General features: G+C 40.6%; 2 protein-coding genes across 2 annotated transcripts; both read left to right on the forward strand.

Annotated features, from left to right (window-relative positions):
* Positions 1-7975: 7975 nt before the first annotated feature.
* On the forward strand, positions 7976-8914 carry LOC145711007 (uncharacterized). The gene is made up of 2 exons (XM_081788721.1): positions 7976-8494; positions 8536-8914. The coding sequence occupies exons 1-2, from the start codon at positions 8038-8040 to the stop codon at positions 8892-8894; spliced, it is 816 nt and encodes a 271-aa protein (XP_081644847.1). The 5' UTR covers positions 7976-8037; the 3' UTR covers positions 8895-8914.
* A 2029-nt stretch (positions 8915-10943) lies between these two features.
* Positions 10944-13557, forward strand: LOC145706122 (uncharacterized). The gene is made up of 4 exons (XM_081783644.1): positions 10944-11186; positions 12756-12967; positions 13127-13184; positions 13228-13557. The coding sequence occupies exons 1-4, from the start codon at positions 10944-10946 to the stop codon at positions 13555-13557; spliced, it is 843 nt and encodes a 280-aa protein (XP_081639770.1).
* The last annotated feature ends 3993 nt before the right edge of the window (positions 13558-17550 follow it).

The raw sequence follows: 17550 nt of genomic DNA on the forward strand, positions 1-17550 counted from the left end.
CCCTCTTGCCAAATACTTTCATAAGAGGAACATGATCGGCCACCAAAATTTCAATCATCACGGGCGAGAAATAGTCGGATAGGGATTGACTTGAACTTTGTTTTATTTTGTGATCCTCCAAAGTGGGTTTTGCTAAACAACGCTCAGCAAAAGTAAAAGTTCTCTTTTAAAAAGGGAACTTTTTAATTTACCACGACAGAAATCATTTTCGAAAAGATCAAAAGATTCTTCGTAAATTGGCAGGAACGGGTTTTTGATTGGTTTAATTTTTGTATCTTGTGATCCTTTGAAGTGGCTACGATCAGACAAAAAGATGATCAGCCAGAACAAGTTCCATTGCCACAAATGGATGTTTATGAAACACCACAACAGAAATCACCTCCCGAAAGTCTCAGAAACGGATTTTATGTGTTTTGTGGCCCTAGATAAGAGGATATAGAGCAGACAATGTAGCTGCAATGACGCTTGAAAATCGACAATGCTCGGTCACCACCAGGCCAACCACCGATTTATACCCGGCAGGGATACTGTGGCGAAGCCCAAATTCGTTTTGGGATTTTTAGAAAGAACGTTTAATTTATTGTGACCCGGAATCAGAGGATACCGAGCTGATAAAATTTCAAAATTCATGTTTCGAAAAGCGACAATGCTTGCCCACCACGAGTCTCATCACCGACTTGTTCCCGGGAGGGGTGTAGGGCGGCCCCGTTCGAACTTCGTTTTGGGATCGCAGTTTTTCTTTTTAGGTTCTTTCGGCCTTCAGACTTGTTTTGTGTTGTACTAGAAGTTGTCTCCAACGTTTTTATTGTGACCCGGAAGTAGAGGCTATAGAACTGACAGCAGTTTCATTCATTTTTACAGGGGCTAGTTACGAGTTTACCCGGTGCATGTTTGATGATTTTCAGAAAATTAAACTTTTTACTCATGGTCTTTTTCTACTCATATTTAAGCCACGGTTATTCTGGCGCTAAAAGGGTCACAATATAACAAACTAATCTCTGCGTGCGATAAACATCCCAAAAAACAGGGATCCGAGATTTTGTCGTCTGGACGATCGCCCACTTTTCAGGCGCGATTTGAGTTATCGCGCAGGAGCTAAAATTCCAATCGCGCGCTCAAATGCTTAGCGTTTAGGCACGATGGCAAAAACTCGCTCTCTCGGTAATGGGGCGATGAATTTCGATCGCGCAGCCCTATCAGGCCGACAAAAAATACTCGCGCGCTCATATCCACAGCATTCAAGCGCGATGGTTTAAACTCGGGAAGAAGCTGCTGATTCTAGTGGTGATGTTCGTTTGGGGTTTAGGGTAGAAGATTGGGGTTAAAATGGGGTTTGAACACCTGCGGAAAATTTGCGCGAAAGAACATTTGCGCGGAAAATGCTGGCCGTAACCCTAGCTAACCCTAATCCAAATTCAGACCAGGTTGAGACCTGGAAAATTCGATTTCGGCCAAATTGTGATATCGACCCACCAATCGAAAGCTCATGAGCTGCTGATTCTAGTGGTGATATTCGTTTGGGGTTTGCGGAAAATTTGCGCGAAAGAACATTTGCGCGGAAAATGCTGGCCGTAACCCTAGCTAACCCTAATCCAAATTCAGACCAGGTTGAGACCTCGAAAATTCGATTTCGGCCAAATTGTGATATCGACCCACCAATCGAAAGCTCATGAGCTGGTGATTCTAGTGGTGATATTCGTTTGGGGTTTGGGGTAGAAGATTGGGGTTAAAATGGGGTTTGAACACCTGCGGAAAATTTGCGCGAAAGAACATTTGCGCGGAAAATGCTGGCCGTAACCCTAGCTAACCCTAATCCAAATTCAGACCAGGTTGAGACCTCGAAAATTCGATTTCGGCCAAATTGTGATATCGACCCACCAATCGAAAGCTCATGAGCTGCTGATTCTAGTGGTGATGTTCGTTTGGGGTTTGGGGTAGAAAATTGGGGTTGAAAAGGGGTTTGAACACCTGCGGAAAATTTGCGCGAAAGAACATTTGCGCGGAAAATGCTGGATGCAACCCTAGCTAACCCTAATCAAAAATCAGACCAGGCTGAGACCTCGAAAACTCGATTTCGGCCAAATTGTGATATCGACCCACCAATCGAAAGCTCATGAGCTGTTGATTCTAGTGGTGATGTTTGTTTGGGGTATGGGGTTGAAATTCGGGGTCAAAAAGGGGTTTGAACACTTGCTGAATATTTGCGCGAAAAAACATTTGCGCGGAAAATGCTTGCCGTAACCCTAGCTAACCCTAATCCAAATTCAGACCAGGCTGAGACCTCGTAAACTCGATTTCGGCCAAATTGTGATATCGACCCACCAATCGAAAGCTTATGAGCTGCTGATTCTACTGGTGATGTTTGTTTGGGGTTTTGGGTTGAAAATTGGGGTCAAAAGGGGTTAAAGCATTTGCGGAATGCAATCGACGCCGACAGTTTCGGATTTCACTTTTTTATTTTTTCCAATAAGAAAACTTTTTTTTTGTGACTCTTGAAAAAGCGGTTATCGAGGCATGGAAAACGGCGTTTTCAAATTCTTGTTGCACAAGAAAACCATGCTTCGGCAACATAGAATTAATCACGATTATTTCTATTCGCCACCAGTAAGGGATTAATGACGAGTGACCCTTTCGTAGCGGCTGTTCGATCGACCTTCGATCGAAATCGTCGAAAATTTTCATCCACAAGCAGAAAATTCTTTTCTGGCTTTTTGGGGTTTAGGATTTTCTAAAGAAAGCGGTTTTTCATGATGTGACCCAGGACAGTCCCTACATTAGATCTTCGATTCACAAGACAACAATGCTAAGGCACCATGAAGCTAATCATACCTCCCAAAAATCAGCGAGAGCTCAAACAGGAAAGCGTGATATTGTGATCATTCGTAGAGGCTTCCAGCGTGGTTTCAGGGGAATCAATTCGATTCATAAATGCACTATGTTGAAGCATCACGGTTACAATCATGCGACATTGTCGCATCGACAACTAAGTCAGGCTTTCGGGTTTTTACAAGGGATTTAACTATTGTGACTCTTTTTCAAAGCAGAATGAGACCAAAAGGTCAATATAAAGCTGATAAAAGTAACATGGAAGTTCACAAGCGCAATTTCAATTCGCACTTGAACCCTAACCCTAACCCTAACCCTAACCACGGAACGAATATTATCAACTCCGAAATGTTTGCTAGATTAGAGCGGGATGTAAAGAATTATTCTTTCTTTTATATTGTTGCCCTTTTTCAAAGTGGAATGAGACCAAAAGGCAGACTAATTCATACGTCTACTATGAGACCGCATCATAAATGGAATCATTTTTCAAAATTGGAAAAAGGTTCTTGGGCTTTTATAATGAGATATTTTTGTGTACCCTTTCGAAAGCAAAATGAGACCGAGCGGAAAAGACATTCACAAGCACAATTTCAATTCGCACCATTTTCATAACCATGGAACGAATATGATGAAGTCCAAAGTATCGCATATGCTAGAGTGGGTTTGAATCTTAGACTTGAATAACTCCATTTTCCTACTCACATCATTCCCATCTTCATATCATCACTGTCTCCTGATTTCGATTAATCTCGATTGTGACCCCAATTAGTGGCTATGCGGGTGGTTATGAAAACCTTCATAACAAGAATTTCTTTTTTCAAACTCAACTTTCACAAAATAACCATGGTCACCCATCACAGGAATGATCATAAATCAGCCGGGGATTGTATCTGTGAAATTTTTGCGAGATGTTTCGTGACTCTGAAAGTCAATCTGCTTGCCGATTTATTCATAAGGGGAGCTTGAATCGACACCACAAAACTCATCATTTGTCGAAAAATACTAGTAGGGAATGGGATTTTATTTTAGTTTAGGCTTGATTGTGACCCATTTGATAGTGGCATTTCTAAAAAAGAGATTTGCCTCAATAAACAAATCTCGATTGAAAGTGAGAAAAAATATGGCTATTATATCCACAAAAAATCTTTTGTCGGACATCATACCATCCATCATTTGCCAAAAAAGAGTAAAGCCGGGGTTGATTTTTCTGGGTGCGCTTCGATCGCTACGGTTTCGTGGTTTTGCGTCGATCCCTACGGTTAAAAATGACTCATGCCTAGGAAGGAACGATAGGGTCTGCAACTTTTCATAAAATATCTAATGGGTTACGGATTTTCTTTGTTGAGTGATCGTCTGTTTTTACTTTGTTTGCTCTTTGATGAGGGGTGATTTTAAAGAATTGATTTTTGCTAAATTTATTTTTGCCTTTTTTGGTTTTTTGCCAGAAAATGACAAACTTTAGCAAAATATTTCCCGAAATGATAAAGTGCCTACCATCCATTCGACGAAAAACCGATAGAATTTGAAGAAAATTCAATAAACTATTCACATAAGCATGTGAAATGCTGCATGTCTTTGAAAAGTATTTTTTTGTTCGCGTGCAGACAAGTTTCAGACCCTATCTTTCCTTCCTAGTCATGAGTCATTTTTAACCGTAGGGATCGACGCAACCGTAGCGATCAACGCATCGTAGGGATCGACGCAAAACCCCGGAACCGTAGCGATCGACGCGCACCCGAGTTTTCTTTTTTACAATTAAGAGGTTGATTGTGATCCATTCTTAGCGGACTGCATTTCCGAAACAGAGCAATTTACAACAAAAAACAATTTTTGCAGCATCACAAAAACATGGCCATTTTGAAAAAGGGATTGAAGGTTATTGTGACTCTCAAAAGCGGCGTTGACGTAAGAGCGAAATCCAAAATAACCAAAAACTGCACATGTCTTCGCATCACATTGCTCATCGCAAAATACAAGGAAAAAAGCAAAGGGATGAATTTTTGATTCATTGTGATCCTCTAAAGTTCCCCGTCGACTCATAAACTACCATGAAGTTTAGCTCTTGTGGGAGAAAGCCCCTGGGCCCCCTTCCCCGTATCCCGCGCAAATCACTGTCGGGGAAGTCTAGAAAATTTCTTAACCACTTGCTTGGCGGTTTAGAAGAATCTCGAGATTCTGAAGAACAGAATCTGGAAAGTAAACGGGTCTGAGCCAATGAGAGAGCCGACAAGGGTTTGCGCGGCTTCTTCCAAAATTAGGCGCGCTCAGAAATGCCCATGTCCCGGGCCAATATCTCCCGCCACATGTCTTCAGACATGGGCAGATTCTCCTATCTCCCTTTACTGCTCAACTTCATGGTACCAGTGATTTGCGCGGGAAAGGCGTTTACCAGGTTCGGACTTTCTAAAACTATTTTGAGCAATAAAGATAGGCTACTTTTTCGGGATCTTTATCGCACGCAGAGATCAGTTAGGGTTAAATATGAGTAGAAAAGAGACCATGAGTAAAAAAGTATAATTTTCTGAAAATCGTCAAACATGCACCGGGTAAACTCGTAACTAGCCCCTGTAAAAATTCCCCCGCCCCACCCCTAGCTTCCAAAATAACCACGTCTCACATTTTCTAAAGAAAAAGGATGGGCACGCTCCGCGTGCCATATAAGAATAAAGAAAAATAGTATAATTTATTAGAAATTTTTGAATTTTTGAAATTTTGAATTTTTGAAATTTTGAATTTTTGAATTTTTGAAATTTTGAATTTTTGAATTTTTGAAATTTTGAATTTTTGAAATTTTGAACACACAGATCGGTGGTTACATTTGTGGTGGCTGAGCATATAAGACTTTTTGATCAACATGGAACTGCTGTCAGTTCTATAGCCTCTACTTCCGAGTCACAATAAAAACGTTGGAGACAACTTCTAGTACAACACAAGAAGGCCGAAAGAACCTAAAAAGAAAAACTGCGATCCCAAAACGAAGTTCGAGCGGGGCCGCCCTACACCCCTCCCGGGAACAAGTCGGTGATGAGACTCGTTGTGGGCAAGCATTGTCGCTTTTCGAAACATGAATTTTGAAATTTTATCAGCACGGTATCCTCTGATTCAGAGTCACAATGAGTTATGCGTTCTTTCTTAAAAATCCCAAAACGAATTTGGGCTTCGCCACAGTTGCCCTGCCGGGTATAAATCGGTGGTTGGCCTGGTGTTGACCGAGCATTGTCGATTTTTTAAGCGTCATTGCAGCTGCATTGTCTGCTCTATATCCTCTTATCTAGGGCAGGGATCTAAATTTTTCCCGAAAATCAATTGCGACGCAAAATATTCAGGAAATTGCGATGCGATTGCGATTTTTTCGCTAATTGCGAATTTTTCGCGAATTGCGATTTTGTCGCGATTTCTGAAATTTTAGTGAAAAAATCACTTTAAAAGGATTTAAGACTATTTTTCGAACTCAGGCTTTTAATTCAGCCTTCAAAACACAGAAAAAAGGCTCTGAATCAAACAAAACTCAGGTCAGAACATCGTGGGAGCAATTTGACAAGACCGAAATTCGCAAAAAAATCGCATTTTGCGAAATCTTGACGAAAACTGAGCTGCGATTGTGATGCGATTGCGATTCGGTCAGAAAAGTTCTTGCGATTGCGAATTTTCTGCGAAATCTCGCATCGCAATCGCAAAATATTCGCAAATTGCGATTTTCGCGAAAAAAATTAGATACCTGATCTAGGGTCACAAAACACATAAAATCCGTTTCTGAGACTTTCGGGAGGTGATTTCTGTTGTGGTGTTTCATAAACATCCATTTGTGGCAATGGAACTTGTTCTGGCTGATCATCTTTTTTGTCTGATCGTAGCCACTTCAAAGGATCACAAGATACAAAAAATTAAACCAATCAAAAAACCCGTTCCTGCCAATTTACGAAGAATCTTTTGATCTTTTCGAAAATGATTTCTGTCGTGGTAAATTAAAAAGTTCCCTTTTTTAAAAGAGAACTTTTTACTTTTGCTGAGCGTTGTTTAGCAAAACCCACTTTGGAGGATCACAAAATAAAACAAAGTTCAAGTCAATCCCTATCCGACTATTTCTCGCCCGTGATGATTGAAATTTTGGTGGCCGATCATGTTCCTCTTATGAAAGTATTTGGCAAGAGGGCTCGAAATGCCACTGGAACTATCGGTCGCCCTTGATCCGGGTCACAAAATGGAAGAAGTCGAGTCTAATCCAAACTCGAAATTGTTACAGATCGATCTAATTTTTAGATGTTTACAGTTGTGATGCGCCGCGAGAAGAGAGTTTTTGAGATAGTAGCGCTTTTTATACAGGCCAGCGCCGGGCTTGAAGAAGCAGTAAGGGAGGGTCACAATACTTGTGAAAAGGACAGAGCCAGAAGAGCAGACAATCCCGACCCTTGATGGTAGCGAGTATGATGCGTGAGCATCGTGAACTTATGAAGGTACAATCGCTGGGAGGACAAGTTCCCCGGGCCGCGTTTGAATGCACTTGCCGAACATTTATCAAGACAATCATCAGTCTTCTGCCAAACACAAAATGAAATCAAGATAAATGTTCCATTAAAACGAGTAAAAGCATTTTTTTTAAATCCTCATATAAACCACAAGTCAATTATGAGTAGAAAATATATCATGAGTAAAAAAGTATAATTTTTTGAAAATCATCAATTATGCACCGGGTAAACTCGTAACTAGCCCTTGTAAAAATTCCCCCGCCCCACCCCTAGCTTCCAAAATAACCACGTCTCACAATTTCTAAAGAAATAGAAATTTTGAATTTTAGAAATTTTGAATTTTTGAATTTTTGAAATTTTGAAATTTTAGAAATTTTGAATTTTCGAATTTTTGAAATTTTGAAATTTTTGATTATAATACTTTTTGATTATAATACTTTTTCGTTATAACAAATTTCGACAGAAAAAGTATTATAACACAGAAGTTTATAACCAAAAAGTATTATAACAAAAAAGTTTATAACCAAAAAGTATTATAATGAAAAAGATTATATTGAAAAAGTTTTATAATAAAGAAGAATTAGATTCAAAAAGATTTATAACTGAGAAGACGAACTCATCAGAGACGAGTTAAAGGTTTGTTCAATTTGTTGTTTTCTTGACATTTGAAAATTTTCAGAAATTCAATGCGGCGTGGCTATCAAAAGAAACTCCAACAAACGATGAAATCAAAAGCTTATCAAAAATGATTTCGCTAAAAAACGCGCCTTCCCATTTTTGCCTGAACGATCGAAACTTGACAAAGTCCTCTGCGATGGCCAATCTCAAACAGAAAATGACAAAACAAATCAATTTCGACTTCAAAAACGTGACGAAGAATGTTTTGAACCAAAAAGAAAGCAATCTTTGTGTCCCTATTTCAGTCACTACTCTTTTGAGATGGGCCATCAAAAATGATTTAAGAGTTGATGATTGGAAAATGGAAGGTGCGTATTCTTTTGAAAAAATCTTCACAATCCTGACGATGGTGATTTATCCGCGCAGTTTGGCTGGACTCAACCTCAATCCGAAGTTTGAAGAACAAGATTTTCAAACGAACGAAATTGCGTTGCTTCTAAAAAGATTGAAATTTGAAACTTATTTGAATAAAAGTGGATGGGAAATGATAACTTATGATGGTGGAAAGTTTGAGTTTGAAAAAGGTAAAAAATTCAAAAAAAGTCTAAAAAATACAAAGTTTCAGTGCTCCTCCATCACAACTTCTCAAATTTCACGCGTCCCCTTACCGTCACTGGTTCCTACCTGAGTCCCGACGGAGAAGTGTTTTTCCACCAAATGGTGCTCGACCGAATCGAAAACTCAAAATTAATTCTCCAAAACACTCTCATTGGGCATTCTGGCACTAAAATCGAAATTCCTCAGGACAGGCCATTCTACACCGATTACTACGTGATGACAGATTGCTACGACCGCTACAAAAAATATGAGTATCACGGAGACAAGGGCGAGTTTATGACTCTGGCGAGCGAGCAGATCAAAAATATGAAGAAAGAAACTTGGTATCTTCTCCCACAGGCGTATTCGATCATTCTCAGAAAATAATAAAAATCAATTTTCCAATGTTTGATACTTAAACACGTGGATAGGGATCTCCGCCCTTCTGTTTTCTTGGCTCAAGAAATTTTCCGTCGAAAAATAAATTTTCTTTTTCTAATTTCTGAAATAAAAGCCCTTCCTGTATGTTTTGACATCACTTCTTGCAAAAGCTGATCATTTCTTCTCAAATATTTTCCCCAGAAAAGGTTAATTAGGGCTTAAAGTTTGGATTTAAGGGTAGGGTTTAGGGCTAGTGTTGAGTAATGTATTATTTCCCGGCGTGTCGAGGGTCAGGCTAAAATCTCGGCGAGTCGACGGTGTCCCGTTAAATGCTTTAATGAAAATGGCCTCAAGTGACTAGAATGGCCGCAATGGCTAAAATATTCAATAATGATAATAATGATAATGATAATAATAATAATGATTCCTGATTATTTGTTTTTGATTGACAACAATGATTGGTTGATGTAATAAAGAAGCACACGATTATGCCCACCCAAAATAATTATGCCGGCAGAGCACCGGAGATAATGTAGCAATTGGTCAATCATCTGAGGCTCAAGTGGGATTTTAGAATAGCAGATAGTATGATCTTCAAAGAGCATCAATGCTCAATTAATCATTCATCCTTTAACGAACCGTGTTTCGATATGATATCGAATGTAAAGCCGGTGATATACTTCCAAGTTGAAAGTTCCATCAAGAGTTTTTATCATAATTGAAGTTTCTATCGGGAAGAGGGGGAGCCACAAATAACCCCGATAGAAACGGTCAAGTTTTGATAAATCAAAATTTTCTCGCAGCCCACAAAATGCGGTTTTCCTTCAAAACGGTTCAAAATCAAGGCTTAGTATAAACATGTCTAATTGTTTATTCACACATTATAAAAAAAATGAACAGAAGAAGAATTGCTGAAGAAATTTTAGTGCTAGTTGAGCTTGAAGAACTTTCAATATTTTTTTCATTGAGGTTGAAATTAAAATTGATATCAGCGTCGATCTTGAAACTGATTTCGATTGAAGGATGTTTGCTCACATCATAATTTATGATTTGAGAAGAAATCGTTGGCTCTAGAATTGTTGAATTTTCGCGTGGAAGAATGCAAAGCCCCATGATCAAATTTGAACAATTCTCCGGCGCCCAAAGAGGAAGTGAATCATTATTCTGAAAGGCGAGTTTTTAGACTTTAAAATTTAGACTTTCTGGATTGCAAAATTTCATCTAAGGTAAAGCCCTTACCACTGAAACACATCTTTTCTCCTCGTCGAAATCTGGCATCGCCGCCCAGAGCAAGAACTGAATCGATTTTCCATCCATCCTTCTCCATTTTCCATCATCAAGATGAACTCCTAGCCAAAATTTTTCATTGAAACCAGTATTGTTGTTCACGGGCATGAAACTACTCAAAGCGTAGTTTTCTTCAAAAGTTGTCGGCATCGGCAAAGTTGAATTATGAAGTTTTGAACAGGTGTTTTCTACATTTTCTTTGTTGTCTGCGGGAAGAATATGCCCACAGGAGGAGTCAGAGATTGGGACAAAGGGGGTTCTACAACCAGCGATGATCTCGAAGGAGGATTCTTGAGGATAAATTGCTTCTTCCTCAATTTGATTTTGATGCGGATCAAAATTTTCTTCAGTTTGATTTTCACTTTGAATCAGATGAAAATTTTCATCCTGAGTTTCTTTCAATTCTTCAGAAAAAGCTTCGAGGTCGACGTTTTCATTCGTCATTATCGCTTTCATCAAATCTGAGTCCTCCACCCCAGATTTTTGACCAATGAAAGCGATGAGATTCAAAAAGTCCGTCCCGTTTTCTCGTGATATTTCTTTGAAGATTTCTTCGATCTCGACCCCTTTATTGTTTGATAGCTGAATTTCTAGTGCTTCTTGAACTTTGAGCATTTTGGTGATGTCTTCTGAAGACTCCAAGCTCAAGAAAACAGCGCTCATAACCGCCATTGAGCTTCGAAACTCTTCAATTTTCTCCCAATTCTCAAATCGCCCGATTTTCGGGGGAAAATCAACAGGAGCGCGAATGGCCTTTGGATCTTCGCGATGAGTTTGGCAGAAAGAATACCGCTCTCGTATTTTGAAGTCATCGTCAAGCTTCGTCGGCTGTTGTTGAAGATTCACGACGAGAAAATCCTGCGTTTCCGACTCGAAAACGTCGTTGTCTGGCAAAGGCTCTCCCTCCCACGATCCCCAATTGTCTATTTCAAGGGCATTTCCGTGTCGATCGACCCAGTTTCCTTCGTCTTCATGATCCGAGTACCCGAGCCAAAGCTTTTCGAGACCGAGGTCTTTTTTTCTCGGCGCGCTGAGTGAAGCTTTCAGAAACCAATTTTTCTCATGAGCGAGGAAGACGGGAAGTGTGCCATTGATTTTGGAACAATTTTCAGAGGCTAAAATTTACTGTTAAATTTTGAGTAAAAAAAAAAGAAAATATCTAAAAAGCCGAAAATTTAAAAAAAAAAATTTGCGATTTTTCGGGGAAAATTGGATTTAAGATTTTCCTTTTTTTGACCAAAACATTTTGTTAAGGACCACCCCGCCAACAATTTTCCTCAAAATATTGAAAATTTAAAAACAGCCATATTTTGGCTTCTGAGTGCGCCTGGAGGTTAAATTTATCATAAAAACTTGTTGGGAGCACTTTTTGTCCAATAAAAATCTAAAATTTAAGCAAAATTGCGACTTTTTCGTCATTTTTTGTCAAAAAATCTAATTTTCAAACTCGATTTTGAGGGTGTTAGAGTCGAGATAGACCCCCAAAAAATGGAGCCTCAAAATCGTTTTTGACCAAAAGAATCCATTTCCGGGGTCAAAATTTCGAAATTCCGAAAATAGATTTTTTGAAAATTGTTGACGGGGGTTCCTTAACCAGAATCTTTTAATACCTGTAAAAAAGTCCACTTTTGGAAAAAGCACAAAACAAGAGCCGTGAAAAAGCTCTCTTGCTCCAAAATTGATATCAAGAAAAGGAGCTGGGCAAAAAGTCATATTTTCTCTCTTTATCTTAGGTCCATGGATTCAATATTCTTCGTATTTTATAACATAAAGTTAAGAGTTCAGCAGAAAACATTTCCGGTTTTATTCATCATTTGCCGCGGCTAGACATCGATTTTATTTGGGACAATGTTTGGAAATTTAGTCAATTATCAGCTAATCGTCCTTCTGGCGCTAGATCAAGAATTGGAAGAAAAATAATGATTGATCAATTATTTTACAACTTTACCATTTTCTCGCGAGAACCATTTCTAGCTGGGCGAAATGCCCTGCGGCTTCATTATTCTCCGCCGGGCTTAGTTTCGATTAAATATTTTCGATTTACCAAAATGAACGATGATCAACTTTTAAATTTATCGAAATGGAAATATTTGTTGATTTTAGTATTTTCACTTTCAGTGAGTTATATTATCAAAGAGAATTTAAAGCTGAAGAGAAGTTTTGATGAAAACTTTGGTTATGAAGAAAACAGTTATAATCAGGCGACAGGAAAAGGGATGAGAGCTTCAAAAGCAAGGATTTTGATCAGGGATTTTGGTCAAAGGGTAAAGGCAAAGGTTACAGTTAGGGTTAGGGTTAGGCTAACATTTTTCTGGGCTTCAAATATGCCGAATTTAATGATTACTTGAACAAAAATCTGATTGGCGTACGAATTGAAAGTAAACATCTGATTGGTCTAAAATTGGTCAAAATTTTTGGTCAAAACTGTCGAATTTGGGTTAACTCCTAGATTTTTTATTCAAAAATTATCCTTTTCCATTTTAGACACCCTTTATTTTTGAGTCTTTCTCCTCAGCTAGCATCACTATCATTTTGCTAATGGGATTAAAATGCCCCCCCCCCAAAGTACGTCACCTCAAGATTCCCTCATCCTATTATCAAGTCCGATTCGACCAAGAGCCAGAAAAAGAGGAGCAAGAGATAGAAGAAAAGCTCACGTTAAAAACAGAACCGAAATCAGAAGAAAACAAGAAAGAAGAAAAAGCAGAAAACTGCGATCGAGATGTTCGTCTCGGAAAAAAGGGCGAATTCGGCGTCTTCCCGTTTATTTCTTTTCCCGGCAGCGGGAACACGTAAGTTGATAATCGTTGACCGTAAAATTACATTCCGCCGTGAATTTTGTTGTCTAAAAAGTGCGGTTCTAGCGCTTCTGAATTTTGTCGAAAAGAGAATATTTGACAAGAAGGGCGGCGCTTTCGAATTTTTGAAAAGGCCAAACATATTTTTTCTAGCTGGACGAGACTGTTGCTCGAAGATGTAACTGGCATTTATACAGGAAGCATCTATACCGTAAGTTGAATGATTTCCCGACAAAGGCAATGAATAAATTAAGGATAAATCGCTGAAAAACGGCGGTTTCTTGGGCGAATTCACCGAACCGAAAGATGGAGAAACCCTTTTCCAAAAATCGCATATTCTCAACAAGCAAATTTTCCCCGCCGCCGAAGGAGTCCTGTTTCTCATCAGAAACCCGTACGACGCTGCTGTTGCTGAGTGGAAACGAGTAAAAGGGCATGGGCATACTTCGGTAGTAAGCGAAGAAATTTTCAATCCGAAAAATCAAGAATGGAGGAAAAGGTCGGAATTGTATTTGAAGAAGTGGCTTCAATTGTTGGAGGGAACGATGAAGAAGCATACAGGAATGGCTTTTTATATTTGGTAATTGATATTTTTTTTTCAAAAAGGGTGTTAAAAACAAGGTTGGGCAAAATCAGACTTAACCAATTTTTGGAAGTAAATTTTGGAATTACCAATAAGATTGCTGTATTTCGCCTACCGGCCAATCAAAACCCTTTCCATAAAAAATCCAAAATTGGCTCTACCCAAAATTATTGAACAAAGGGGGTGGAAAAGGGGGCGGGGTCCTCTCAGCCAATCAGAGCCCAGAATTGCTTCCATCGGCGAATCAGAGACGAGAAAATTCCCCACCCCCTCAAATCTAGAATGAAAATTATGAAGCCATATTCAGAGGAGAAAAAGATCCCAATTCACGTCTTCTACTATGAAGATCTAAAGAAAAACGCAACTTTCGAAATGGAAAAAGTCCTCGATTTCGTCGAGGAAAAAGATTATTACACTGTTCAAGATCGTACCAGGCGCATTGCTTGCCTAAAATCGGTAATTTCACGATATTTTTTCAATTTTTCCAATTCAAAATTTAGCTGATGGAGCAGAGCGAAAAATTCCACCGCCCAAAAGCGCCGCCTTCTTTTGAATACTTCGGCGAAAATGCAATTCGAATTGGAAATGAAAATATTCGAAAAGCGCATAGTCAGTGTTTGAAAACCCGCAACATTTTCCGCGGGCGCGGGCGGGCGCGGGGGCCGATTCCAAAATTTTGCGCGGTTGCGGGCGGGCGCGGGGGCCGATTCAAGAATTTTGCGTGGGTGCGGGCGGGAGCGGGGGCCGATTCAAGAATTTTGCGCGGGTGCGGGCGGGAGCGGGCGGGGGCCCCGCAAAAAATCGCGCCCGCGGGCGCCCGGGGGGCAGGGGGCGCCCGTTACCCTCGCGCCCGCGGGCCCCGCGGGTTCGAGGGATATGAATCTGCGAATTATAGAAGAATAACTCTCAGAAAAAAACCATAATTAAGCTAAAAACAAAGATAATTTGACTTTTTAAAACAATGGGTGTGGGTGGGGTTGGGGACGAAACTGAGATTGATCCACTTATTGTTCCAAGCCTATATCAAGCCCCTTAAATAAAAAAATCAAGTAACGGGGCTGAGACGGCCCGAAGGGCCGTCATGCCCCTTAAATAAAAAAATCAAGTAACGGGGCTGAGACGGCCCGAAGGGCCGTCAAGCCCCTTAAATAAAAAAATCAAGTAACGGGGCTGAGACGGCCCGAAGGGCCGTCAAGCCCCTTAAATAAAAAATTCAAGTAACGGGGCTGAGACGGCCCGAAGGGCCGTCAAGCCCCTTAAATAAAAATCAAGTAACGGGGCTGAGACGGCCCGAAGGGCCGTCAAGCCCCTTAAATAAAAATCAAGTAACGGGGCTGAGACGGCCCGAAGGGCCGTCAAGCCCCTTAAATAAAAATTCAAGTAACGGGGCTGAGACGGCCCGAAGGGCCGTCAAGCCCCTTAAATAAAAATCAAGTAACGGGGCTGAGACGGCCCGAAGGGCCGTCAAGCCCTTAAATAAAAATCAAGTAACGGGGCTGAGACGGCCCGAAGGGCCGTCAAGCCCCTTAAATAAAAATCAAGTAACGGGGCTGAGACGGCCCGAAGGGCCGTCAAGCCCCTTAAATAAAAATCAAGTAACGGGGCTGAGACGGCCCGAAGGGCCGTCAAGCCCCTTAAATAAAAATCAAGTAACGGGGCTGAGACGGCCCGAAGGGCCGTCAAGCCCTTAAATAAAAATCAAGTAACGGGGCTGAGACGGCCCGAAGGGCCGTCAAGCCCCTTAAATAAAAAAATCAAGTAACGGGGCTGAGACGGCCCGAAGGGCCGTCAAGCCCCTTAAATAAAAAAATCAAGTAACGGGGCTGAGACGGCCCGAAGGGCCGTCAAGCCCCTTAAATAAAAAAATCAAGTAACGGGGCTGAGACGGCCCGAAGGGCCGTCAAGCCCCTTAAATAAAAAAATCAAGTAACGGGGCTGAGACGGCCCGAAGGGCCGTCAAGCCCCTTAAATAAAAAAATCAAGTAACGGGGCTGAGACGGCCCGAAGGGCCGTCAAGCCCCTTAAATAAAAAAATCAAGTAACGGGGCTGAGACGGCCCGAAGGGCCGTCAAGCCCCTTAAATAAAAAAATCAAGTAACGGGGCTGAGACGGCCCGAAGGGCCGTCAAGCCCCTTAAATAAAAAAATCAAGTAACGGGGCTGAGACGGCCCGAAGGGCCGTCAAGCCCCTTAAATAAAAATCAAGTAACGGGGCTGAGACGGCCCGAAGGGCCGTCAAGCCCTTAAATAAAAATCAAGTAACGGGGCTGAGACGGCCCGAAGGGCCGTCAAGCCCCTTAAATAAAAATCAAGTAACGGGGCTGAGACGGCCCGAAGGGCCGTCAAGCCCCTTAAATAAAAAAATCAAGTAACGGGGCTGAGACGGCCCGAAGGGCCGTCAAGCCCCTTAAATAAAAAAATCAAGTAACGGGGCTGAGACGGCCCGAAGGGCCGTCAAGCCCCTTAAATAAAAAAATCAAGTAACGGGGCTGAGACGGCCCGAAGGGCCGTCAAGCCCCTTAAATAAAAAAATCAAGTAACGGGGCTGAGACGGCCCGAAAATTATAAAACGAGGGGTCTGTCGATAGCTTAGAATGCAATGAGAAAGGTAGATTTCTCTGTTTTGAAGAAGTTCTATTGACAATAATATTCGTCTGGATTCATAATTCAAATCGGCTGATTTTCCAGTCAAAGATTGCCAAAGCGGTCTTTATTTAAAAAAACTGGCTCTTTATTCATAAATCAAGGAAGGGGGCTTATTCATTTAAAATGAATCATTTTACGCAAAGTTTTTTTTGATGAAAACCCAACATTATTAACTAGGCTAATTCAATTACAGTCGGAGTCCAGAATAAGGGACACCAAGATAAGGGACTTTTTGGCTCTAAATGCCGAAAATCAGCGGCAGAAAAATCCAATTTAAGGGACTTTCTGAGATTAGTAAGCTTTTTCGGTTAGCTGAGAGTCAATAAATGGTATCAATAACCTTGATTTCAACCAATTTTGCCGCAAACTGAAGTGATTTCCCTTTCAGTATATGGTTTCCTCTTTCAAAAATGTCATAAATTCCACAAAAACAATGACTTCAGCTTATTTTGCCGCAAAAAATATACTTTGAAAAAATTTGGCAGCGACATATTTTTTGCTTTGATGACCCAATTTAAGGGACTTTTTTCGAAAATTTTAGAGCAAAAAAAGTCCCTTATTTTGGACTCCGACTGTAATGGTGAGCCCCGGGCGCCCGCGGGCGCGAAAAAAATTTCCACGGGCGCGGGAGGGCGCGGGGGCCAGATCAAAAATTTTCTACGGGCGCGGGCGGGCGCGGGGGCCAAATCCGAGATTTCTTGCGGGTACGGGGGGCGCGGGCGCCCGTGGCCCCCGCCCGCGGCCCCCGCGGGGTTCGCGGGCGGGTTTTTTCAAACACTGCGCATAGTATTCTTGAGAAATTAAATTTTCCACTGTTCAATGTAAATGATTATATTAAACGACTAAAATAGCTTCATTCTTGTTATTTTAAAAATAAAAAATATAAATAAATAAAGTTTATACATGAAAAATAAAGATTGACATATGAAATTTCCAGTTGTTTGTGAGATTTATCAAAATTATGCCAATTGTTTACAAAAATTATCTTGAGTAAATTTTCATAAATAGTTGGCATAATCTGAATATTCCCCCAGTTAATTTTGCAATTTCCAACTTTACAGATCTCTCTCTATATATGTCTTTTTCATTCTCATTTGTATATCTCGTAGATTTCGAGCATTTCTTCAAAGACGCATTAGATTCTCTTCTCGCCTTTACTAGAGAAAAAAATCTACAAGCGCCTTTTTTGAAAACTCCGGGGAATTTAAAACTGGCATGAAAAATGAAAAGAGGAGGAGTATTTATAGCCCAGGAAGAATTCTCCTGAGAGAAAATGAGAAGTCGGAAAATACTTCGAAATTTTCATGATTTTCAAGTTAATTCGTGAACAAAAGAGACGATACAAGTAG

Source organism: Oikopleura dioica, chromosome 1, assembly GCF_907165135.1.
Source record: "Oikopleura dioica chromosome 1, OKI2018_I68_1.0, whole genome shotgun sequence".
Classification (NCBI taxonomy): Eukaryota; Metazoa; Chordata; class Appendicularia; order Copelata; family Oikopleuridae; genus Oikopleura; species Oikopleura dioica.